This window comes from Oncorhynchus kisutch, linkage group LG3, assembly GCF_002021735.2.
Source record: "Oncorhynchus kisutch isolate 150728-3 linkage group LG3, Okis_V2, whole genome shotgun sequence".
NCBI classification, from domain to species: domain Eukaryota; kingdom Metazoa; phylum Chordata; class Actinopteri; order Salmoniformes; family Salmonidae; genus Oncorhynchus; species Oncorhynchus kisutch.
The window spans coordinates 20,663,654-20,690,036 of record NC_034176.2 but is presented as its reverse complement, the minus strand read 5'-3'; the positions used below and the strand labels follow the sequence as shown (position 1 = coordinate 20,690,036).

The 26,383-nt window shown below is 40.9% G+C and overlaps 2 protein-coding genes across 4 annotated transcripts in view; one reads left to right on the top strand and one right to left on the bottom strand.

The window, feature by feature from the left end:
• Positions 1-620: 620 nt before the first annotated feature.
• Positions 621-20,581, bottom strand: scarb2a (scavenger receptor class B, member 2a). Of its 3 annotated transcripts, XM_020469553.2 has the most exons (14): positions 20,177-20,561; positions 20,006-20,067; positions 13,343-13,500; positions 12,814-12,961; positions 12,089-12,283; positions 10,713-10,804; positions 10,239-10,358; positions 9,576-9,754; positions 8,410-8,528; positions 6,754-6,827; positions 6,596-6,647; positions 6,224-6,376; positions 5,065-5,112; positions 621-4,747 (listed from the first exon to the last, which is right to left on the bottom strand). In XM_020469553.2, the coding sequence occupies exons 2-14, from the start codon at positions 20,027-20,029 to the stop codon at positions 4,610-4,612; spliced, it is 1,500 nt and encodes a 499-aa protein (XP_020325142.1). In that variant the 5' UTR covers positions 20,030-20,067; positions 20,177-20,561; the 3' UTR covers positions 621-4,609. The 3 variants fall into 3 exon arrangements, with proteins under 3 accessions (XP_020325142.1, XP_020325138.1, XP_031674610.1); XM_020469549.2 differs by having other exon boundaries at positions 20,006-20,581; XM_031818750.1 differs by lacking the exon at positions 5,065-5,112 and having other exon boundaries at positions 20,006-20,561.
• A 618-nt stretch (positions 20,582-21,199) lies between these two features.
• fam47e (family with sequence similarity 47 member E) overlaps positions 21,200-26,383 on the top strand; it is a 20,219-nt gene continuing 15,035 nt past the window's right edge. The window contains exon 1 of the mRNA XM_020469525.2: positions 21,200-21,324. Within this exon, the coding sequence (XP_020325114.1) occupies positions 21,320-21,324 (5 nt within the window). The 5' untranslated portion in view covers positions 21,200-21,319. The remainder of the gene's footprint in view (positions 21,325-26,383) is intronic.

The following is a 26,383-nucleotide window of genomic DNA, read 5'->3' as shown; positions in this document are numbered from 1 at the left end:
TTTAACGCTACAGCATACAATGACATTCTAGACTACTTTGTGGCAACAGTTTGGGGAAGGCCCTTTCCTGTTTCAGCATGACAAATACCCTGTGCACAAAACAAGGTCCACACAGAAATGGCTTGTCGAGAATCGGCGTGGAAGAACTTGACTGGCCTGCACAGAGGCCTGACCTCAACTCCATTGAACACCTTTTGGATGAATTGGAACGCAGAATACGAACCAGGCCTAATTCTCCAACATCAAGCCTAATTGTTGTTCATTAGTTTACTCCAATTAGGGGAGGTCGTGGCTGAATGGAAGGAAGCAAGTCACCGCAGCACTGAGCCAACATCTAGTGGAACTCCTTCCCAGAAGAGTGGAGGCTGTTGTAGCAGAAAAATGGGGGGGGGGGGGGGGGGGGAAACAAACTCCATATTAATGCCCATGATTTTGGAATGAGAGGTTCGACATGCAGGTGTCCACATACTTTTGGTCATGTAGTGTGTGAAGGCACCAACAAATACCACAAGCAGAGAAAATGTTAAACTACTACGGTCTCAATGTATTAAAAAGTAAAACTTTAGTATTTATCAGTAGTGTATTAAAAGCAAGCAAGACTGAAAAAATGAAGTCATCAACTGTATTCTTTGCATTCATTGCAAATGTATTTATTTTTGCAAATACACTAAAAATGTTTACAAAAGCATTGTATAAACATTTGTGCAGTGTAAATTAACTAAAAGTTATGGATTACTTTTGAAATAGTTTTGCACCAAACATGACGATTGTCACTTTCAGCAGCAAAAAATATATATATATCTCAGAAGTAACATGAAATGTCTGTTAGTCGGTGACTGAGAAACTTACACTCAATGACATGTGAACAGTATACAGTTGCTACACTGCTTAAAACAAAAATCAGTAACGTGAAAGTACATTGATGAAATAAAAGGATGTATGGCACCAGCGTTCTTCTTCCCTGAAGGAGGGCTTCATTCATCTATGGGTTAGATTGAGAGTACACCTCCCTTGTTCCTGTTCTGGCACCAAGGTAATCTCCCTACACATGTACACAGATAGTCAGCCTTCCAATTAATCACTCCAGTTTGACAAAACTGTGCATTAGCTGCACAAATATAGGTCTACATTAGCTTATTATCCTACACACACACATTCACAACCATCAAGGAATTCTCCCAGAACATTTGGAGACTTTGCTACCCTCACTGATGGATCAATATCTCACATTAAGAACCAGCTTTACAAGATGTATTTTTCTGTGAGACAAACATTTCATGATACAAACTGAACATGTGTGCGATAACCCCCATTGAATATTAAAAAATAAACTGTACTTAGAAATGAAACACGACCACAAAAAACATACACTCGGGACAAATATAACAATGAACATATGGATACATAAATATTGTGTCAGATTAAAAAACTTTTATATAAAATTTTACATAACCTTGTATTGCTGCGTCAATACATAACTCAGTTTTTCCCCTTCACATTAGAGATGCAGTTTAACCCTTTGAAGTTCACTTAATATTAATAATCCTTATCAAATTGTAAAAACTACATGTTTTGGCCTTGATGGGAGAAGCACATGACTCAAACACAGTTGTAAATACATTGCATTTGGAATGCATCCGAAACAGCAACTTATTCCCTATACAGTGCACTACCTTTGACCAGGGGGCACTACCTTTGACCAGGGGGCACTACCTTTGACCAGGGGGCACTACCTTTGACCAGGGGGCACTACCTTTGACCAGGGGGCACTACCTTTGACCAGGGGGCACTACCTTTGACCAGGGGGCACTACCTTTGACCAGGGGGCACTACCTTTGACCAGGGGGCACTACCTTTGACCAGGGGGCACTACCTTTGACCAGGGGGCACTACCTTTGACCAGGGGGCACTACCTTTGACCAGGGGGCACTACCTTTGACCAGGGGGCACTACCTTTGACCAGGGGGCACTACCTTTGACCAGAGCCTGTGTGCCCTGGTCAAAAGTAATGCACTGTAAACTATATAGGGTGCAATTCCAGACGCAGCCATAGTGTAGAAGGTAGGCGGCACAACCGTTCTCTCTAAATAGAGTAAACACGAGCAGGAACCGATCTATGTAGGTTATCTTTGGTCAAGCACAGGGGAGCGAATGGACTTGAATGATTGGGTACAAAAGGTGAATGGGACTAGTCAGTCAGACAGTGGTAAGTATTGGCTCAGGTGTATGTGTGTGTGCACGCGCACGCAACACAGTTCAGGTTTAAGGTCTTATAGATTCAAGTCAATAAGGATGGTAAGATATACTGTGATGATTAAACAAGTAAGCAATACATGCACAAGGCCATGATTGCTTGTATATAGATTGAGATGAAAAGGCCTACTGTTTAATGGTCCTTGACATATAATATAACCAGGACCAAAGTTTGAGTAGATGCCCAAAGCCATGTCTGACAAACATCCTTAATTGCGCAACCAAACTCATGCTTGAGAAAAAAAAAAACGATTACATTTGTTTACTAGGGCATCCCATCTAGAACTCCAGAGTTTCCAGTTGAACAAACCCTATAATCACCCACAGAAACAAGTATTACAAATATCAAAATGATCCCAATATGGACTATTCCTCATGTTACAATGTGTTGCTATCTATAGTTATGTGCTAATCACAGTAAATGACAGCAAGCTTTGGGCATTGTATCATGCTCAAATATTCTTCAATATTTAAAGAGTTGCTTCACAGAGACCAGACATAGCAATTTAGAAGTTGATACTGGTTTCTGTTGGAACAACCTTAAAAAAGAATATGAGCATGGATGGCTCATCCATAGAAAAAATACAAGTCCATAGGTTATGGCAATTAATAGCAGCAATAATAGATACAAATAAAACAAATCATATTCAATGTAGTGAAAAGCAAGTAACAAAGGCAAAGTGTCCATCTAGAATAACACCTCAGGAACCACATTGAAAAACAACCGTGGGGCAAACTACTGAAATACACAGAAGGACCCTTGCATTTTATATAACAACCCAAAAAATACAGGGCACGTTCTTTTTTTGGGGAAAGTGCAGGAATTTTCAAGTTGACAGTATTATGGCCTTAGTTCATTTTTTTCCAGAAGCAACTGCCAAAAGGCTTGAAACGACAGAGACTAGTGACCAAAATGGCCAAAAAAAAACATCAAAACATCAGACAGAGTGATTCAAGTGCCATGTTCGTCTGAATATCTACAGCTCCTTGGCAAGCCAGTTGACTCTGACATAACATGCACAGCACAAGCAGTGTGCATGGCCCGATTGTTTATTCTACAATTCACCTGCGTTTTTTTTTACGGCGCACCAGTCGATGTTTCTAACAGTGTTTCGTCTTTATGTGATAACCTGGTCACCTTGTTATGAGGACTGTACTATCAATCCAATTTGTGCTTTCTCCAAGTATTGATGCAGACACAAAGTGGGTCCACACGGATGTTAAAAAAATGGTGTCTTCGGCACACCTGTGACTACTTGCTGGATTAGGTCAGAGGTAGCCAGACATTTCACACTTGCATATGTACAACTATTAAGATATCCAGCTTTTTACCATATCAACAAAGAAACACAGAAAGTTGTAAGGCAGAAAGTAGGTTCAAGTCTCCCTTGTAAGTTGTGGGTATGGTTTTTTTTCTTACAATTTCAATATGAGATGAAAGTTTAGGCCTTTCGTTAATGGGAAAAGCAGCCATTTACTAATGCCTTATCTGAAACTAACTAGTGTTGGGGAAAAAGGGAAAGGGGAAAAAAAAGGGGCTAAATGTCTAGTTTCTCAGTTGTCATACTACACTGAGCCTGCGTCAAGAAAAATAGTCCCCCATAGTCCAATCAAAACAGGACAAGACATGCACACACAAACTGTCACAAATTCTATTTGATAACAACTTGGGTGTGTGCACTGACGGACTCATCCCTGGAAAATAAGATATAAGTAGTCCATTTCTTTTTTCTTTAAAAAGGATATGCTAAGTACAGTTTTACTAGCAAAACCACTTATATTCTGAGTCAGTGAATACTCAGTTACAGGGAGAGAAGAATACCAGATGTTTTAATCTGGTGGCTGTTTGAGGTGACCTCAAACACTGATACAAAGAAATGTTTCAGGACCCTCTAGTCTTCATTAAATCAGGTGAAGACTACCCATCAGTCAGTAGAACGCTGATAGTGACTGCTCAGTGGTTGTTATTAATTAGTGAGAATACTGCCTAATTTGATACTTATTCCCTCGCAGAAAATACTCAAAAAAGCTTTGTCCTGGCTGTCCAAGTGTTCCTTCATGAACCCAGCACTGAGCCCAACAGAACAGAGACAGAAGTGACAGTAGTAGTAGTAGTAGTAGTAGTAGTAGTAGTAGTAGACAGGAGTTGTTGTTTTGCACTATGGCAGGCAGAAAGACCATTCTCAGCAGGATAGTCAAGAGCATCATTGAGATGAGCAGCATCTTGATTGACATGGACATTTATTGGGGTTGTTGCCCAAAAGTGAAAACCCCTGTCCGCACTGCAAAACCATGCCTTGGTTATAATACCACGCCCAGGCTGCTCCGCCTGCCCCTCCACACACTGCAGCCTGCATCAACACTTCTGAGCCTCCACGGGAGACATGGCGATGTAGGAGCCGTTCCTCATTGGCTGGTTGGTATAGTTGTTTTCTGATGGTTCAACCTCTGGTTTGTCGCTGACTTGAGTGTAGGCCGTTTCATCTTTTGCCGTCTGAAGAGGGGAGGACATTTTGTAAACAACAAAGCAGAATTCAAACATGAAAACAACAAACAAATGTTATATGTTTACAACTAAATCGGAAATGTATTGTAATGGTATATAATAAACAAATTGTGGATAATCATTCATTAATGTCACTGTACAAAACCAACAAACTCAAAATACTTTCAACTTAATGAAGAAATACCACTCTGAAGCAGGAATGTAAAATAAATGTATATATTATACCTAAAGATATTAGATATTAAAATAAGCAAGAATTGCTAATAACTGAACGAAAATGACAAATGAGGCAAATTAAGACTTACAGTAAAAGAATGAAAAGCTTCAGTAAAATCAATACGTTTTACTTCATTCTAAAACAGAAAGGAAACAGGGGGGGGGGTTACAGAACATGTTAATCATAGCACGTTGACTATACAGTTCTTCAAAGCTGGAATCCTTAGTTGATACATTCATCTTATAAATGAATGATATAAACCCATTGATTTTGGAAAATATAACTTATCACTCATAAGCTTATTTCAACTGTCGTACCCCATCAGAACCCAAAATACAAGCTTGCTGTACTCCAATGTTTGTAAGCGGTGTAAATGTAAAACACTGAAGCCTCAAAACATGGTTAAAACTCTATTTTATATTGTCAATGATCAGTCCTTGCATCCATGTCTGGTGGTTCTGTCAGTGGTTACATTTCTCCAGACTCATTCCTCAGCTTTTTAACAAAGCTGTGTTTTGGTATGGTTTGAATTAAAGATTATAGCTTTATTTGATATTCCAAGCTATGACATGTGAACTTCTACTAAGATAACCCCCATCTATCCGAGTCACAACTGATGGGTGGGGAATGGGGTCGTGCAAATGGGGTCAGATGGACTAACCTAGACAAACACAGATAAGTGTTGAAAGTACCCTGGCTATCCTACAGAACTATTGTTACTAGAGTTCAGAGCACTCTTTGTCCTGTACGGTAGTGTAGCCTATACACGGTCATCATTGTGACGGTCTATCTGCCAACAGGGACTGCTAAATTAAGATCTATACTTCCTGTTTTGACCTCAGTTATTTAAAATGGTTAGAAATGCCAGCAGCACTATAATTTCATACAGAGATTACAGAAGGCAGCACATGTTGACTATGTGAGGTTCCTCATGCACGGCGTTAACTTAACATGCAAGGAGATGGAGGACTCAGACACCAGACCACTGATGTTAATATAGAAGAAGAATTTGTATATAAAACAGATCAAACATGCAAGAGCACAGTCAAAGCTAACATAAAACCTGTTGTATCAATGCACCATTCAATTCTAATCACTTAGAACATTCCTGGACAACAACTGACATATTGTGAGTGACGTGCACAATTTACACTATATTTTAGAGAAGCTTATGAATATTATTGCTACAAAAAAAAAACGTTTGGGGTTTCCTGGTAATAAGCGCAGGGGTAGAGGACAGGTCTTACCTTCTTCTGGCGAGACCTGCAGACCAGGACGACTAGGACAATGAGCAGGATGGCTCCCATGCCCACGATGAGCAGAGGGAAGTTGGACACCAAGGTCACGATGAGCAGCAGGGTTCTCATCTGGGCAGCAGAGTCATCGTCAATAGTGGCCGTCTGGGGGAAGGTGGGGGGGGGGGGGTCACTAAGGTTATTAACCTGTCTTTACTATGTTGTTATTAACTGATCTTAATAACAGACTAGAGGGTTCCCTCTAGCTAAATATCTGGATTTCTGTCTAATACAACTTAATTTGATATGTCTTGGCTACACGTGAGGATGACTGAATTTCACAACATAAATTGGAGAGAGAGAAAGGGAGGAGATAAGTCTTACCTCATTGACAAACATGATGGGAAAAATGATCTCGTTTAGATGTTTGGTTTCGCTGTGGATGAGAAAATGAAGTGAGGACTTGAGATTCAACAAAAGGCCGTTTCACTCAATTTGTATGAGGGATGAGTGTGGCAAACTGTTCAGATTGCTATACTTACGGGAAGCCTGGAACTCTGTTCAAAATTATATTGAGCTGGGCTCTCTTGCAAGCACGGATGGGAACCCCAGTGGTCTAAAAAACAAAATAAGGCTTTAAAATTAAGCAATAGAAACTTATTCAGTTAGAACATGCCTTTTCCAACATGGAGGAAGCAAAATGTTTATATTCCACTGGTACTGCATTAATTGACACATACAACATGTAATAGAGCTATTAAATACAGTATACACACAATGAGAGTATGTAAGTGTAGGCCCCATAACTGATCCTGCATATTGGCCTCATCACTATACAGTGGGGCAAAAAAGTATTTAGTCAGCCACCAATTGTGCAAGTTCTCCCACTTAAAAAGATGACTGTAATTTTCATCATAGATACACTTCAACTATGACAGACAAAATGAGAAAAGAAAATCACATTGTACAATTTAATGAATTTATTTGCAAATTATGGTGGAAAATAAGTATTTGGTCAATAACAAAAGTTTCTCAATACTTTGTTATATACCCTTTGACAGAGGTCAAACATTTTCTGTAACTGTTCACAAGGTTTTCACACACTGTTGCTGGTATTTTGGCCCATTCCTCCATGCAGATCTCCTCTAGAGCAGTGATGTTTTGGGGCTGTTGCTGGGCAACACGGACTTTCAACTCCCTCCAAAGATTTTCTATGGGGTTGAGATCTGGAGACTGGCTAGGCCACTCCAGGACCTTGAAATGCTTCTTACGAAGCCACTCCTTCGTTGCCCGGGCGGTGTGTTTGGGATCATTGTCATGCTGAAAGACCCAGCCACGTTTCATCTTCAATGCCCTTGCTGATGGAAGGAGGTTTCCACTCAAAATCTCACGATACATGGCCCCATTCATTCTTTCCTTTACACGGATCAGTCATCCTTGTCCCTTTGCAGAAAAACAGACCCAAAGCATGATGTTTCCACCCCCATGCTTCACAGTAGGTATGGTGTTCTTTGGATGCAACTCAGCATTCTTTGTCCTCCAAACACGATGAGTTGAGTTTTTACCAAAAAGTTCTGTTTTGGTTTCATCAGACCATATGACATTCTCCCAATCTTCTTCTGGATCATCCAAATGCTCTCTAGCAAACTTCAGACAGACCTGGACATGTACTGGCTTAAGCAGGGGGACACGTCTGGCACTGCAGGATTTGAGTCCCTGGCGGCGTGTGTTACTGATGGTAGGCTTTGTTACTTTGGTCCCAGCTCTCTGCAGGTCATTCACTACTACTCTTTGGTCTTGGCCATAGCAGAGTTTGGAGTGTGACTGTTTGAGGTTGTGGACAGGTCTTTTATACTGATAACAAGTTCAAACAGGTGCCATTAATACAGGTAACGAGTGGAGGACAGAGGAGCCTCTTAAAGAAGAAGTTACAGGTCTGTGAGAGCCAGAAATATTGCTTGTTTGTAGGTGACCAAATACTTATTTTCCACCATAATTTGCAAATAAATTCATTAAAAATCCTACAATGGGATTTTCTGGATTTTTTTTCTTCTCATTTTGTCTGTCATAGTTGAAGTGTACCCATGATGAAAATTACAGGCCTCTCATCTTCTTAAGTGGGAGAACTTGCACAATTGGTTGCCGACTAAATACTTTTTTGCCCCACTGTATATGGTAGATAAAATGTTTGTTCATACCGGGTTAAGGTCAAGGTAAGTTTCATGCTCCTCCTTGTTGGGGTGCAGTCCATCAACAGCATTAATGTACTTGTCATCTGCCTGATAAAAGTGGGGGAACGACACCACGATAGGTGCACCTATGGACAAGATGAGGGAGATGGGAAAGAAACGCAATTTAAGAGAAAACACCACAAGCAACCTATATTAGATGAAATAGCCCATGTCCTCATCTTGGACTGCCATAAGAGAGGATTAGGCAAAACAAATTCCAATGTTTTAATATTGGGGCTCTAAAAGGGAAACATCAGATTGATAACGTGTGCTATCTGGTATTATTACCCAGGCATGGAGATAACGGAACAAATAGCAAAAATGTGTGCCAAGTTCCTTCCTTGCCATTGGAAAGGCGGCCTGTACCGGACATGTTCTGATACAGTGAAATTATTTGGGGGTTTTTCAACCCATGACAAAGCGTTTCCTTTGAGGTCAGAATGACCATTATGAAGTTCCACAAGGTACTACTCAGAGACACCATGTAATGTGTTCCAGTGTGGGAGCCAATAACCCTCACTAAGGAATATGAAAACTATTCAAACTGCTGACAAATGGAATTCAAACCACCACAAGGAATTAATAAAGGGTCCTATTCACCTATATTATTAAAGGGTCCTATTCACCTATACTGCAGCCCCAAGAGGATGCGGTTAGAACAGCCTCAAATCAATAGAACCATGATTTCAGCATTACGAACACTGAGGAATAACTTTGCTCCGATTGTTGAACTAGCTCTGCACCACACTACGAAAGCGGATGTCTCTTAACAATATATCTACTTCCCTCACGAGACTTAAGGGTTAACGTAGAGCATTTATATGCCATGTGATTGTTTTATGAGGGGAAAGCCTTGAGATTATCTTTATCCTCAAATTCAAGTGTTTTATAGCCCTCATCCAGAGTTAATCATTCACCATCTACACTAGGAAATCTGGATACTCAAACATGGACATTTCTGATATCTATTAGAGCTTGGATTGCAGCTAGAACTCGATTGATTAGGTTATTATAATTATTTTTAAAAATCTGTCAAAAAACTAGGTTATGGGGTTAGTCAAAACAAACAGTGGGTATGTGGGGCAGATATGTTATGCCAACCAGGGTTGTGAAAGTAATTAACCATCTCTTACCTTCTCTGCAAACACTGACTTTTAGCACCCCGGTGCCGAGGCAGTCCCCAGCTGGCACACAGAAGCCGGCGTTAGTGGGGTTCTCCTCAGGACTCTGCAGGACGTCGTGGGGCGGGGCAAAACGGTAGGCTGGGATGCCCTTCACGTCCACGTCCTCAACATAGCCCAGATGGATAGACCTAAACCCCAGAGGCAGGTAAGAACAAGTAGAAGGACACATAAGCTGTGTAGGAGTTTCTCACTTCACAAAACTTACAGCAGGAATTTGGAATTCAGTTCTACACATGCCATTTTGCAGAGGAGATTGTGAGGTCTGTGTTAACAAATGTGTCACCTACTGTGTGGAACATTGGGTGAATATGAGAAGACAAAGTACAACGGTCTCGATTGAGTCAAAGCTCCATTTTATACTATGTGCCTCTTCTCCAGATTCTCCTCACGCATTATGGTGTTGGTTGGATCATGCTCAACTCACACCTGTTTACCACGGCCAGGGTGTGGCATCTTCTACAGTGGTTTACCAGTCCGATATGAATACGAGTCAGTCGTTTCTCGATCATTCTTGGCTGTCACCTAAACCCCCGTCCTCTGTACTGGCTGCTTTGACTGTAAACCTATAATACAACTACAGACAATACAGATATGGAGATATGACTGACGTACCTGCAGAGGTCAGCCGCAAAGATGTACAGCAGCTCTTTCCTAGACAACAGAGGGTGGAACACACTGCCGTCCGTCCCGTTGATCATGTTGCTCTGTTTAGAGGACCACCATGACATTTCACTGTTGATAGGGGAAAGGTACGGGATATGTTAGACATCAAGAAGCTTTCGTTTACACAAGGTTGTTATAAAACAACATGGCGGGGCCAAATACTGATTTCATTTCAAATGCCTGGAAGCGGTTTTCTATTTCTGATATTTAAATATAGGAATTTGCAATCTGCTCTGTCATGACAGGGAGCAAATGAGTTTATCCTTGGACTTTGAATACTTGATTTGGACAGATCCCAATTCATTCCTGTTCAATGAGTAAACCCAATGTCGCAGGGCAAGGACCAAAAAGAAAATTGCTGACATGAGAAATGTTTTTTGACAACCATGAAGGTGGAAAACAAAGGGAAATAAAGGACCTTACGTCAACCCGTTCCATGTGTCTATTCTGCCATATTCCATGTAGTCACGTTCGCCAGTCAGGAACACAAACTCTCCTTCATGAGTTCCATTTTTCTAGGAGGAGAGAGAAAGACAATAGTTCAGTTACTGTCATATCAAAAGGAATACATCCAACATCCAGGAGAACAGTGGACAGGTACAGAATTAGAAACAGCCACAGACTCTTGATAAGCAGAGGAAAAATAAGAACACCTTCCTCCAATGCTGTTAAAACGGTCATTTGGGAAGGAATTTCAGTGTTTAAAGTGTCTGGTTGTCATTGTTGGAACTGTACTGACGGGGGATATTGTGCTATAGTGCCACTGCACTACTGTAGCCTGCCTATCCCGGTCTGTTTTTCCTTCTCATATTACAATTTTATAGGCAGCGGTAAGAGACTAGTTGACTAAAACGGTTGACACAAATGCTTTGACAGTTGAGATTTTACAATTTAGGTAAAATTCTACCCAACGTCTAGTTCTTTCAGAGGATTTCCAATTAATGCAGCATTATCTGGTTTGTGGAACCTGAGAAAACTATTCACATTGTTATTGCGGTAGGTGGAATAGCAGATGTGAGTCTCCAAAGTAGACACGAGTCTCCCAGAAAAAGGGTAAGTAAAGCAGCTTCATCAGCATTTTGTCATTTTCACTCATCACGTGATGACTCCACGAGACATCCTCCGGGGCCCTACCAACAGAGACATCCTCCGGGGCCCTACCAACAGAGACATCCTCCGGGGCCCTACCAACAGAGACATCCTCCGGGGCCCTACCAACAGAGACATCCTCCGGGGCCCTACCAACAGAGACATCCTCCGGGGCCCTACCAACAGAGACATCCTCCGGGGCCCTACCAACAGAGACATCCTCCGGGGCCCTACCAACAGAGACATCCTCCGGGGCCCTACCAACAGAGACATCCTCCGGGGCCCTACCAACAGAGACATCCTCCGGGGCCCTACCAACAGAGACATCCTCCGGGGCCCTACCAACAGAGACATCCTCCGGGGCCCTACCAACAGAGACATCCTCCGGGGCCCTAACAACAGAGACATCCTCCGGGGCCCTACCAACAGAAACATCCTCCCGGGCCCTAACAACAGAAACATCCTCCCGGGCCCTAACAACAGAAACATCCTCCCGGGCCCTAACAACAGAAACATCCTCCCGGGCCCTACCAACCACCTACTGGTTCAATGACTAAAGGATTTCTAGTGCAATTTCACAACTTTCGGTTAAATCACAAATTTCAAGACTGGCCATTAGCTAAGGTTATAACTTTAGTGAATGACTGTATTCAGAAGTGTAATCTGATTAAACATATTTCAAGGTTTTACTAAACACAAACAGTGCCTACCTTCCACATCAGCCCAAACATCTCATCCACCTCTGGCCTAACGCTGTGGATTTTGGTGAGCAAAGGGTCCTTGAAGCCCCACAGCACCTCATGGACGGTGCGGGTCATGAAGATCTCCACGCCGATGGACTTCATATATATGGAGACGAAGGTACGCAGCAGGAAGGAGTAGGAGTTCAGCTCACTCATCACCGCCTGTAGAGGGAGAGGAAACAGAGAGAAGGGGATAGAGCTCACATTCTATCATACCACTAGTAACAAAATTATAAACAACGTTTAAGTCTATAGCTTTGGTTGCTGTCTAGACTCTGGTCTGGTTCTCATTAATGGAAATTGGATTACGTCCATGAAAGTGTCTGCTATAAAGTAAAAGGTTGGTAGGAACAAGACCCCAAGATGTCATAATACAGCATTTAGCATAATGCTTGGAAAGTCTACTGGAATGATGCAGTAAAGGAATGTCAATATAGGGTTACAGCGGTTATACTGGGAATCTTGAAAGGTTAAACTTAACCAAACAGAAGAGGACACACTTGTGGAATAATTCACACCCTCATGTTTCTAAGTACTCAAACTGTGTTGCACCACAATTTATAACACACTATATTGCAGATACAACGTGTCCATGGCAGCTAAGATACACTGCATAAGCGAAGACTGCACAAGTATACCAAATGTAGAGGTAACAAGCAAGCAGAGGCCGAGAGGGACACATACTAACTCACCACAGCTGGGATGTTGACTGTCCTCAGAATGTCGACCTCTGGATTACCTCTGGACTTCTCTGGGACGAAGACAAAGCTTTTGGGATTCAGGGCATAAACCTTGGTTCCATTTTCAAGGAAAGTCACATTTTCCCTAGGTCTGTATTCCCTGTTATGGAAAGATGTGGATATGAGGATTAAGTCGGTCCACACAGATGTTCACATGGGGGTGAAAGACAAGTTCAAACAAGTCCAACAGCAGGTTCAGCAGCATGGAACCGCTTTCATTCAATAGGACTTTCCCAGGACCTGAATCACCAGCTTCCCATGATCAAATTAACAGATAATAAAACAAATACATTGTAAGCCGAATCTTAACTTGAGATGAGCACATGCAAAAACCTTCCATTTGCATCGATACATGATTTCCAATTAAGTTAAGTTATGACTCTGGATCTCAAGATAAGATTAATTCCTGTGTGAACTGAGCCCTGTGTGAACTGAACCCTCCTAATTTCAAAGGACAACAGTGAGTGTGTTGTCAACCCACCTGTAAGTGTAAGGTCCAATCTGGGTGACCACTGCCTTTCCCCCTGCTAAGAACACTTCTGGATTGGTCACATTGAAGAAGTAATACTCCATGTAGACTGGAGGCGGCGGGTTCTTCCATGACTCAAATACTCGGCTTGCCTCTGTCAAAGTCAATTCCTAAAAATAAAAAAATGTTAGAGAAAGTTATTTAAGGACGGTCCAAAACAACAATGATCTCTCCAAGTGTAATCTGTTTAGGGTAGTACGTTTGAGGGATAGAAGGAGCGCTGGCCTAAAACGCTATTTGAAACAGTAACCCCATTAATCTCTAAACTAAAGATATTTTGGCTTTCAAAAGCTATTTAATTTTTTATTTTAGCTGCACCACCCATCAACAACCCTTTCAGGTTATACCAGAAGAGAGCACACACACTGCAAATAATGTAGCGAAGACACAATGCCAGCACACCAAAACCCCAGGGGAAAACATAGGTGAATAACTGTCAGAAGAAAACCTGAGTGAAAACAGCAAAGGAGGTTTGGGTGAACCCCAGCAAGCTGATCAAGGGATGTTTGCATTTTTCCTGATCAGATAAAAACAAGTTTACAGGTCAATTCTAGAGCTGCGAGGATACCAGTATCGCAATACTCATTAGTATCGTGGCAAGGAAACAAAATGGGTTTAACTTCCTTAGGTAATATTATAATATTATCCCTAATATTGCAAATGTAACAGTTTAACTTTAGTCCGTCACCTCGCCCCTATCCGGGCTCGAACCGGGGACCCTCTGCACACAGATAAGTCACCCTCGAATCATCGTTACCTATCGCTCCACAAAAACCGCAGCCCTTGCAGAGCAAGGGGAACAACTACTTCAAGGTCTCAGAGCAAGTGACGTCACCGATCGAAACGCTATTAGCGCGCACCACCGCTAACTAGCTAGCCATTTCACATCGGTTACACAAACATAATTATGTTATCATCCAGTCACATGCATTTATTTTCTCACTATAGAACACAATATTTTACATACAGAAGGTTTTTGAAGGACCAAAGAGTTGTCTGCTTCTTGTTTTTATTTTTGCCATGGAAAATAAATATTGCAATACTGGTATCATCCCAGCCCCAGTAAATTCCACCACAATTACACAGCATTTTAAACACCATTAGTGTAAACTTTATTTAACTAGGCAAGTCAGTTAAGAACAAATTCTTATTTACAATGACGGCCTACCCAATCATGCATTCAATCATGTTTAACATTAGCCCACATTACAAATGCTTGACTGGAAAGACAGTGGTTTAGACATTAATGGCTGTGTGTTGAGTTATTGAGGGGACAGCAAATTTACACTGTTATACAAGCTGTACACTCATACTTTACATTGTAGCAAAGTGTCATTTCTTCAGTGTTGTCACATGAAAAGATATACTCAAATATTTACAAAAATGTGAGGGATGTACTCACTTGTGATATACTGTATATATAAAAATGTTTGGTAAGGTTACTTAATAAGACAAAAACGAAAGGAGGATGGGTGGGCGTATAACGGAAATGTCGAATCTCGTCATGGACAACTTTAGCATTTTAGCTAATTAACAACATCTCAACTACGTTGTTTAAATCTACTTTGCAACTACTTAGCATGTTAGCTAACCCTTCCCTCGAACCCTAAGCCCTAGCCTAGCTAACAGTCACAAGAAATTGGAATTTGTAACATATCTTATAATATGTTATGAATTTGCAAAATGTAAGTATTGAAATTCAGAAGATATCATACAAATTGTTATTTAACATAAGAAATGGATGATGGACATCCACAAGTTAATACATACCATATGAAACGTAACATTTCATACTAAATGGAGCGTCTTGGATTTAGGTACAAAATAACACGAAATGCTCTGAGACCGGAGTAATTCAACTGCAATTAAAACAGATGAAGTGACATTCAACACTTTAATAAAATGAAGCGTGCTGGAACATGGTTGTCAAATTTAAAAAGAGAATGTTGGTTGATCCATAAGATACTGGTAAGTAAATGTAAAGGGGTTACTGATTGCTTTCTGTCCCTTGAGTAAAGTGAAGTGTACATGAGGAAGGCCTTTACCATTCAAACCGCTCACTCTCATCTTGAGGTCTCAGAGAAGCTCAGTTGTCGCTTTTAAGGTGTGGCTCAACACGGCTGCACAAACTCGTTTCCCGTTCAGACTTGATCTTTCAGTGTTTTCCAGTCATTGGGCCAATGGACTATCCATTTAAAAGTGTGTCCCGGAAGAACTATACATTTCATATCATATTTGGTGGCAAGAATTAAGCAGCGGTGGGCCACCACTACTAAATGAATATAGGGGAAACTGGGTACATACTTCCTACGGAGTCCTAAATGATCTGATCATTTTGCCTCATACACACATTCTGACAAACACACTACACAACACAACTGTGCAGAAGGTCACCACTCACTAGCTAGAGCATTGAACTGGGGGCATGCTCCTCGGGGAAAACAGAAGCCTGTTGCTTCACTTAGACTCTAGTCAGTTTTAAACATATCTGAAATAGGCTGTTTCCAGCACAAGACATGAATCAACTCATTCAATAGCCCATTTCAGGATGTACAGCAAAGTATGAAGGCTGTGGCTTCAAATATCGCTTCGCATGGAATAAAGATATCCCTGAGAACTCCTGAAATATATAACAAAATAGCATATTTGATGCCGAGAAGCCATTTCCCTTTAAATTTTATTAGATCATTTGAGTCACCTGAAAGTTGTGAAAAGTCAAACCATACTAAGCCAGCTATTCCAATCATGCGTGTTGTATTGGCTGCATTTAAAGTTAAAATCCGCAGTTGAAACAATTAAAGCAGTCACTCCGCCTGTTTTTGTAAAAAGCTGACGGGCGGGCCTGTAGAAATGTAACCTTTCTCAAAATCATGGACAGATCTATGGATGCAAGGACTGACCATCCATGGCCTTACAATTATACTTTTACCCATGTGTTTTTAAGTTTCCTGAGGGGGAATAGGCTTTGTCGTGCCCTCTTCATGACTGTCTTGGTGTGTTTGGACCATTCCAGTTTGTTGTTGATGTGGACACCAAGGAACTTAAAGCTCTCAACCTGCTCCACTACAGCCCCGTCGATGAGAACGGGGATGTGCTCGGTGCTCCTCTTCCTGTAGTCCACAATCATCTCCTTAGTCTCAACGTAACCAAGACTAACCAAATGGTTACCCGGACTATTTGCATTGTGTGCCTCCCCCCAACCCCTCTTTTACGCTGCTGCTACTCTCTGTTCATCATATATGCATAGTCACTTTAACCATACAGGTACATACTACCTCAATAAGCCTGACTAACCGGTGTCTGTATAGAGCCTTGCTACTCATATTTTCAAGAGGTCTTTTTTACTGTTTTATTTCTTTACTTACACTTTTTTTTCTCCGCACCATTGGTTAGAGCCTGTAAGTAAACATTTCACTGTAAGGTCTACACCTGTTGTAGTCGGCACACGTGACAAATAAACTTTGATTTGATGGTGTACAGTGTTTGTTTATAGACAACGGATTAATATAAGCTTATATTTTAGATTGATGGGGTATGACAGTTGAACTAAAATCATGAGGCATTTATAAGTTACAGTACATTCGGAAAGTATTCAGATCCCTTGACTTCATCCACATTTTGTTACCTCTCAGCCTTATTCTAAAATGGATTAAATTTCCCCCCCGCTCAATCTGCACACAATACCCCATAATGACAACGCAAAAACAGGTTGAGAATTTTATGCAAACATATTAGAATTAAGAAACTGAAAGTCACATTTACATAAGCATTCAGACCCTTTACTCAGTACTTTGTTGAAGAACCTTCGGCAGCAATTACCCAAGAATACTCGCTGCAGGCTTGGCACACCTGTATTTGGGGGGTTTCTCCCATTCCTCTCTGTAGATCCTCTCAAGCTCTGTCGGGTTAGATTGGGAGGGTCGCTGCACAGCTATTTTCAGGTCTCTCCAGAGATGTTCGATCAGGTTCAAGTCCGGGTTCTGGCTGGGCCTCAAGGACATTCAGAGACTTGTCCCGAAGCCACTCCTGTGTTGTCTTGGCTGTGAGCCTAGGGTCATTGTCCTGTTGGAATGTGAAACTTCACCCCAGTCTGAGGTGCTGAGCGCTCTGGAGCAGGTTTTCATCAAGGATCTCACTGCACTTTGCTGAGTTCATATTCCCTCAATCCTGACTAATCTCCCAGTCCCTGCCGCTGAAAAACATCCCCACAGCATGATGCTGCCACCACCATGCTTCACCGTAGGGATGGGGCCAGGCTTCCTCCAGATGTGACACTTGGCATTCAGGCCAAATAGTTAAATCTTTGTTTCATCAGACCAGAGAATTTTGTTTCTCACGGTCAGAGTCTTTAAGGTGCCTTTTGTGACCTTCTCCTCCGGCCAGCTCTAGGAAGAGTCTTGGTGGTTCCAAACTGTTGGAGGCCACTGTGTTTGGGGACCTTCAATGCTGCAGACATTTTTTGGTAGCCTCACCAGATCTGTGCCTCGACACGTGTGTAGATTGATGAGGAAAGTTTATTTAATCCATTTTAGAATAAGGCTGTAACGTAACAAAATGTGGAAAACGTGATAGTCTGAATACTTTCCGAATGCACTGTATATTCTTCAGGAATCAATTGGTAGGCTATTTATTAGTCCAAATGGATGTAGCAACTATGGATTCTAGTTTTAAAGCCAAACACTGACTACATACACAAAAGGTGAGTGTGAGAAAACCACCACCAACATGTGATTCAGACTCATCTTCAGCAGTATGGTACCAAGTTTCACACAATCAGTGATGTCTTTTGTTTTTATAAATCAAATTGAGTCCCTCTCAAACGGATACAATTCCCAAGAGAGACCGTTTCTGTGCAACACTAACTTTTGGTAAAGTCAAGGCCTAGATTAGAAGAATTCCTGTGTTTAACACCCTTGAAAAAAGTCTCTCAAAGGCTTCCATAGCTTTCATGTTTACGTAAATTTGCTCGTAGAAATGCTTCAAATCTTGATCTCACAAGCACAGGCAAGCAGGGACAAAGGGTTGAGGGCTTATCAATCTTATCTAAAATATATATTTTTAAACTCACTATTTTTGTAGCTGGTGGTTGGGGATGGGTCACATGAAGAGTGGTAAGGATATTAAAACATAACCATCAGGTTCACTCAAAAATAAATGAAAACCTGACCTGTAACATCTGTGGGAGTTGTGGTTTGATAACCTTTCTCAAGACAATAATAAATGTTATTCAGTGTCATGTTTTGGGGCGGTTTTCCTGTCTATAGGATAACAAACTGCTTGAATGAAAGTTGACAATAATTTAAACGTATTGCATATGTTAACTTTTTTGGCAGGGGACAGCGGGTTGTTTTCCAGACAGAGCAGTCCTCTAGACCTAGATCAGGCCAGGGCTGAAACAATGAAACAGATGAATGCTCACTGTTGTTTTATGATCCAGGAAAGTCGTTCTAAGAGCCCTTTTAGATAGTGGTACAGTTGTGGATGGACATTCATTCTTAATTTATCTATCATCTTTTCAGTCACCGGCAATATGTCCACATAAGACTCCTGCACTTTATTGAACTTAAAATACAGGTAGGCCGATTGACCACATGAGCAATATTTGTTTCATTTCATGATGTTATGTATTCTAGTTCTAGGGTGACACCATATCCCAAATAAACCCAGACCCAAAGTAATTTAACAGCGGCCACGAAACGAATGTTTATGTGTCTATCCTATGACTGATTCTGACATTTTTGCTGAGGTGGGCATGGCACTTGAAGAGAGCTGTTCAGATGCGAGAGACGTTCAACCAGGTAAGCAAGAAGGATGAAAAGTGAAATGAGGGAGCGGAGCGGGACTTAGGCTTCATGGTCTCTCTCCCTTCCCCCATCCATGCGCACGCACCTCCCCAGACCCTTCTCGGACGAGATTCCAACCCCTTACTGATAAACCACGAGGGAAGCTCTTATAATTTTAAATCCCATTCCCAAATAAATTTGATTGTGACAGACAGGTAAATGAGATGAATACCCCACAAATAAAGATGCAGCAGTACACTTGTATTTCAACTCATCTGTCAACCATTATGTATAATAAAGCAAATTGAGTGGGCTTTATTTTATTGTTGGAATAAAAACAGGCTGCTTGCCTACAGTGCACCAATCCATGGTGGTGATGATGTTACCGCAACGCGCTGTGACAGGAACATACCTGGCATTGTAAATCAGCCGGGGAGATTCAATCAGGCTATACATTGAGTTTAAATGCTGAACGCCTTGCAGAGCTGTTCAAGAGGGTTGAATCAATATTGCTGATTTATGAATGATACAATGTTGCTTTCCTACCACAAAAAAAAACATAATTGGTTGGTGGTAAAGCATGCAGCACTTGTTAATTGTCGACCTTGGAACGCATGCTGCACTGACCCATGTTGGGTGGGCGAATGACCGGAGATGCGGATTGAGCAAACAAATGCTGTAACGTTTTCTATCGATCATCATCACCTAATAACAGGGAATGGGAATGTGACTCACCGTCTGCTGTTTAGTGCAAATACAACTAACAAATTAAAGCAACCAGCATATAAAACTATCAAATGTATGTTTGACGTGGGAAAAAGTTGCAACTCACCTTTTTTAGCCGGTTGTGAATCATTGTTTGAAAGACTTGAGCCACCACCAAGGCGATCCCCACTATCAGTAGGTGGGCGCAGACAATTCCAGTAGCGTAAATTACACAGGATCTCCGAGTCATGATTCCAGCCAACTGTCAAACTAATTTGGCAAATGTGAAATTACTTACCAAATTACACTAACGATAATACTGTAGGTTGTGATCTTTTAGGGGTTATTTTACTCAAAAGGTGGCCGCTACTTCTCACTTTGCCTCTTACACTACAGCGAACCTCACTATACGAATTTCAAAATTGCTCGTTGATGTGCATCTACTTGCAAACTGTCTTCGAAAATAAGAAATTCTGGTAGTTTCCTTAGTGCTGTCATAGAACAATGTTCTTCTCTCCATTCAGCCGTTTTCCTAAGGAGAATCGACTGTGTTGTTCGAAGGCAGCGGGAGAAATAACAGTGCTGAGGACGGGCGCCAGACCTCCACTCCCTCCCTCACCAGATTCAAATGAAGTCGGTCATGCGAAGAGGTTCGTTTTGGTGTCTGCTGGGCGGTGGGTGTGTTAAAATGTAGCGTGCTTTCTGTGGCTGAGGTCACTGTTTTACTTTATAGCACCATAAACATAAGACGGCACAAACTACGATTTGCCCTTGATTTGATCTACCTTCATAGCGCTGTTTTATATTAGGATACATTCAACCAAGCAAAGATTTGAAAGTAAACTTGAGGTTCTGACGTAATTTGAGACCAATTCACTTTCATGTGTAACTATGCAAGTAATATTCTTTCAAGAGATAGCAGTGTATTTATTTGTTTTTATTTATATATAGATCAACAATTTACATTGTTACATCACACAAAACAGAACGCATGTATTAACAGTAAAAAACTCAAAGCATACTAAAAATATCAATGATATTAGTTTGAAAAATATAATTCTAGTGCAATTGTAAAAAAAAATCTTATTATAATGATTCAGGAAAATGTTATTCTTGTTGTTTGTTATTCACTAGGGTTAATGGTTTTAATAAGATATGTGCAATTTTGGTATAGAATTTTGGAGTTGTTGTTTGTGAAGAGATAGCAGTGTAGTAAAGTGAAGCTCTAACAACGTCTGACAAAGAGCTTGTGAATGAATTAGCAACGCATGCTCGTTCACATGTGATGTCACACTAGGATTGCTACTAGTTAGTTAGTAACTTTCTAGACTGAGAGAGTGGGGCGTGTAGCCTAGCCCTGCTATACTACTGCCACTTATTCTTATCAGGATGCCGTATACTATTGGATAACTATAAAACATTAAAAAGCACAGTGCATCTGATGTGGTGAGTTAACTAAATGAATGTACACATTATTCTGCCTTCATACATGTTTGGGAGTCATCGACCGTTACTTCTCAACATGAAATACCGCTATCTCGCCGCTTCATCATCATCATCATCACCATCAGGTCTCCCTTAAATAACCTGCATGAACATGAATAATGTGTTATTCAGAGAACCAACGATAGTTGACGTGAAGCTTTTGTTCACTGAGCAGTAAACTTGATTGGCTAACAGCTTCCCGGACCACCATCCTAAGACCACCCCTGGTGGGTTATGATTGGACGGACGAGGTTGAGCGTGATGCAGAATTTGATCGACTGATTTTGGGGCGGGGCTCGTTTAAAGGGGGACTGTCAGGGTGATTCGCTTGCACTGCATCAGATGTACACACAGAGCTAACTGGAAATCTCCCCTACTACCCAGTCCAGCCAAGGTCGAGGGAAATAGAGAAAATAACAAATAAGTACAGACATACTACATGAAATAAATTATAATTTCAACAAATAGTTCTCTGTTTTTCCCTTCTTTTTAAATGTTGTTACATTTCCTCCATTTGCACAATAATAGGCTACTATTGCAATGCTTAGTAAAAACACCAATGACAAAATGCCAAAACTTTATAGATTTTTTATTTAACCTTTTATTTTATCAGGGAGTCATACTGAGACCAAGGGTCTATTTTACAGATGAGCTCTGAATTACATAAATGACAGAAAATACACACATCAATATAAATGCAAAATGCAAGCAGAAAGAAAAACACGGTCATAAAAATCAAACACATTCATCAGTAATAAGGTCATGCAGCTTTATGAATTGCCCAAGATACATATACAGTATGTCTATATTGTATAGTGTCTATTATTTAAATGAATGCAGTAAATTAAATAAGGCAAGTCAAAACATTTTTTTATAAGAACACAGAGGATCTAAAACAGGGATGGGCAACTGGTGGCCCGCGCCCACAGGTCAATTTCCAAGGACAAAAAAATATATTTCGGGGGGGCTTAGAACCCCCAAAATACTTCATGTGTGGGTATGGATGTGGGTACACAGATCCATTGCGGCCCCACCCCCCTCAAAGTTGCCCAACCCTGATGTAAAATATGTGTGGGTATATAAAGGGTGTGCAGCATTCTTATGGCACCAGGAAGATACAGAGTTCCATCAATGTGCACACTGGACCGTTTCAGGATAGGCCATTCTAGACCAGAGGCTATTTACAGTAAGCTATAGAGTTCTGCACACAAAACAGAAGATGTTTGTTAGAATAGGAAAATTAATGAATAGATTTTATAGCCTAATTGTGATATCAGTGGCAGGTAAATATAGGATTAGACTACAGAAGCAATGCTTGCTGCATGGGGCCTTGACATAGCTGAGAACCAGTCTTTTGTAAACTGACAATTGCCAGGGGACAGTTATAAAGTTTTTAGTTTAATTTGTTTCACAGTCGCACAAGTTAACCTTCAGAGACAGATCACGCCATGTTTCAACTAGATGTCCGGATGAGACGTCTTCCTGTTTCATGCTCAAGCTCATTGCTACCATTAAGGGGGTTTCAGGACCTTTTCAGGACCTATTTTCAAAGGACATTTTTGCCTTTTGGATGCTGTGGCATTCACAACTTGAGATGAACAGTTGGGTTTAATGGGATACTTCAAAGCTGCATTTAGAGCAAATTGAGAGCAACCATCCTTATTTACAGACAACACCTTCTGCTTGACTCAAGGACATGTATTTACACATAACTTCTGTGGGGTGAATTAGTGGTCAGATAAAAGGCATAGGCAAATGTCTGTTGTATTCTGACTTTGAAAATTAGGCAAATATTTATAAGGAACAGAAGACTGCCAATGCTGTGCATATCTGCTATAGATCTGCCCTGAAATCACTTGTTTACAAAACAGTTAGCCTCTACTTTCATTTGAGGTTTAATCCAGCACCAAATTAATATACGTTTCACAAGTAGGCATAGGATCGTGACTGCTGAATCAAATCCAAGGGGATGCTTTACCGTCTAAAATGTAATCTGTTTCCCACTGACTATCACCATCTCTTAATTGTAGTTTAGTTGGCCAATGGATTCATTTTCTATTATTTCTGTATTTCTTTCTCTCTGCATTGTTGGGAAGGGCCTGTCAGTAAGCATTTCACTAGTAGTCTACACCTGTTGTTTATGAAGCATGTGACAAATAAAATTGGATTTAATATCCTGCAAAAAATGCTGTTTGGACAGTAATGGAGGCTACAGAGTGAGCTGTTGAGTGCGTTCATGCAACAACACGTTTACCTCAGACAACCTTTTGCATGCCATTCACTGGAATCAAACAAAAGAGGCCCATGGTTTATAAACCATAGGAAATGTTATACATCAAATCGTTTGATGTCGCTATCTGGAAAGGGAACTTACTTGGGTGTGCTCTAACATTAATATAATTGCACGTTACTTCATTGTACTAAGTACTATAACAATCCCGGGGGGGCGGTTCATGCTGGAGGGGGGCGGCATCTGTTCAAACAAGAGAAGTGAAAAATGCTGAAGCAAATCATCAGGGGGGAAGGTTAACAGTCAAGTAATGCAGCAACATTGTTTCTGGCCAAAAAGAAAAAGACAAAAAGAGAGAAAAAAAACAGGTCAACCTTTGTAATACTCTTTTTTAGTTTGGTCAGTGAAGCGAAGACTGGTTTGTTTGGTAGTTGCACCTAAGATGGTTTACTTTGAAGACCTACACATTGATATTTGATCATATTGTGAACAAAAACTTTTGGGTGCAAGGGACATATCCTTGGTGCACTCTTTTTTTTAAATATTTTTTTTATTTCACCTTTATTTAACCAGGTAGGCTAGTTGAGAACAAGTTCTCATTTGCAACTGCGACCTGGCCAAGATAAAGCATAGCAGTGTGAGCATACAACAAAGAGTTACACATGGAGTAAACAATTAACAAGTCAATAACACAGTAGAAAACGAAGGGGGGGTCTATATACAATGTGTGCAAAAGGCTTGAGGAGATAGGCAAATAATTACAATTTTGCAGATTAACACTGGAGTGATAAAAGATCAGATGGTCATGTACAGGTAGAGATATTGGTGTGCAGAAGAGCAGAAAAGTAAATAAATAGAAACAGTACGGGGATGAGGTAGGTGAAAAGGGTGGGCTATTTACCAATAGACTATGTACAGCTGCAGCGATCGGTTAGCTGCTCAGATAGCTGATGTTTGAAGTTGGTGAGGGAGATAAACGTCTCCAACTTCAGCGATTTTTGCAATTCGTTCCAGTCACAGGCAGCAGAGTACTGGAACGAAAGGCGGCCAAATGAGGTGTTGGCTTTAGGGATGATCAGTGAGATACACCTGCTGGAGCGCGTGCTACGGATGGGTGTTGCCATCGTGACCAGTGAGCTGAGATAAGGCGGAGCTTTACCTAGCATAGACTTGTAGATGACCTGGAGCCAGTGGGTCTGGCGACGAATATGTAGCGAGGGCCAGCCGACTAGAGCATACAAGTCGCAGTGGTGGGTAGTATAAGGTGCTTTAGTGGGTCCAGTGTGCGAATAAGGCAACCATTCATGCATCCCAGAACAGGGAAACTTTTATTTAGAGGGTAAATACTTTTTCTTCTAACCCATCTGAGTATCTGATGTCCCAACAGATCATTCATTGTTTTCTCACACGTTCCTGTCCTATAAGCAAGAAACTGTAACCATAGCGCTTGGTTTGCACTTTGTAGGCAGGACCTGTAGCACAACAGTGAGGCATTTGTCGGACAAAACATGAATTGTCAAATGTAATTAAATTACAATGTCCCATCATTTCTGTAAATGCAGCAGTTTTGCATTCCCTGAAAAAGTGCTAAATGGATTCAGTCAAAGAGCCAATGTGTATTTGCCTTTCACATGTAAGCACACTTAAAGGACAAGCAGGTTTGTGTATTGTTCAGTCAACAAGCACTCTGAATTCAATGCTTGGCTGCCCATGCCCTCACAGTGGTGAGTGGTGGACATGTAAATCTAGTTGCTGCTTGTCTGACCTAAGATAGTAGAACTTTCATTTTGAGTGAGTTTACAGAGAGGATTCAACCCATCTCTAAATAACTTCCTAGATTATGTTCCTAGAATCGCTCATCTATTACAGTTCTTTACAGTAGATGTAAACTGATCCAATAGGTCGGCGATAACATCCTTTACTAGATCATTCACTGACCTAAAGCCTAGTAACTACTTAATAAAACCCCATGTATTTGAATAGTAAATGAACTGTCAATGTAAAGCAGAAGAAAACAACAACATTAGCATTACTATGGTCACTTTGCATCACTCCCTGGCTTGCAGCACATTCTGAATCAATCAAAAATCTATGTACACTTCAGGCCCAGTCAAGCCCAACTTACAAAACATTTAACATGTCTCGTCATCTAACTCTTAGATATTTCTCATCATCTAACTCTTAGACAAGAGGAGAGAATTCCTTGTTGGACATCCAATTCACCAAACAATTTATGAATGCCTTCCAAAATGCCCTCCTTAAATCAACACAATTGGAATAATATTAATACTTTCAGCAAACAGAGCTTAACATAAGGGAAAAGTTCATGGAGGCTAATCGCAGTGCAGCCTGGTACTGCCTGTTTGTCACGCCACTTTCAGGCACCAGACAGTCTTTGTAGACCAGAGACTGATATACAGGCATGGCTGTGGGAGTGGAGACTTGTGAGGAGTGCTAGACCTTTTCAGGAGACGTGATTGATGCAGCCAGAGCCATTAAGTACCATGGGAGGGTACACTATACTGAATTTATATTTGTGTTATTCCATTCCAAGCTCTCCTTGGAGATATCGTTGTGTTAAGAGAGAACGTGCGGTGCCAGTGTGAAAAGAAAGGACAATAAGTGTTAAGTAGTAGAAATTGTTGAGTGCCATAAGTAGAAATCGATTGCAAAAAAGTTGTAACTAAATCTATTATGTTAAAACAATTAAAGACAATGTCTTTGATGCATTGTTTAATTCATTCACTGTTCAAGGTAAAAGAGCCTATCACACATTTTTCATGGTATTGA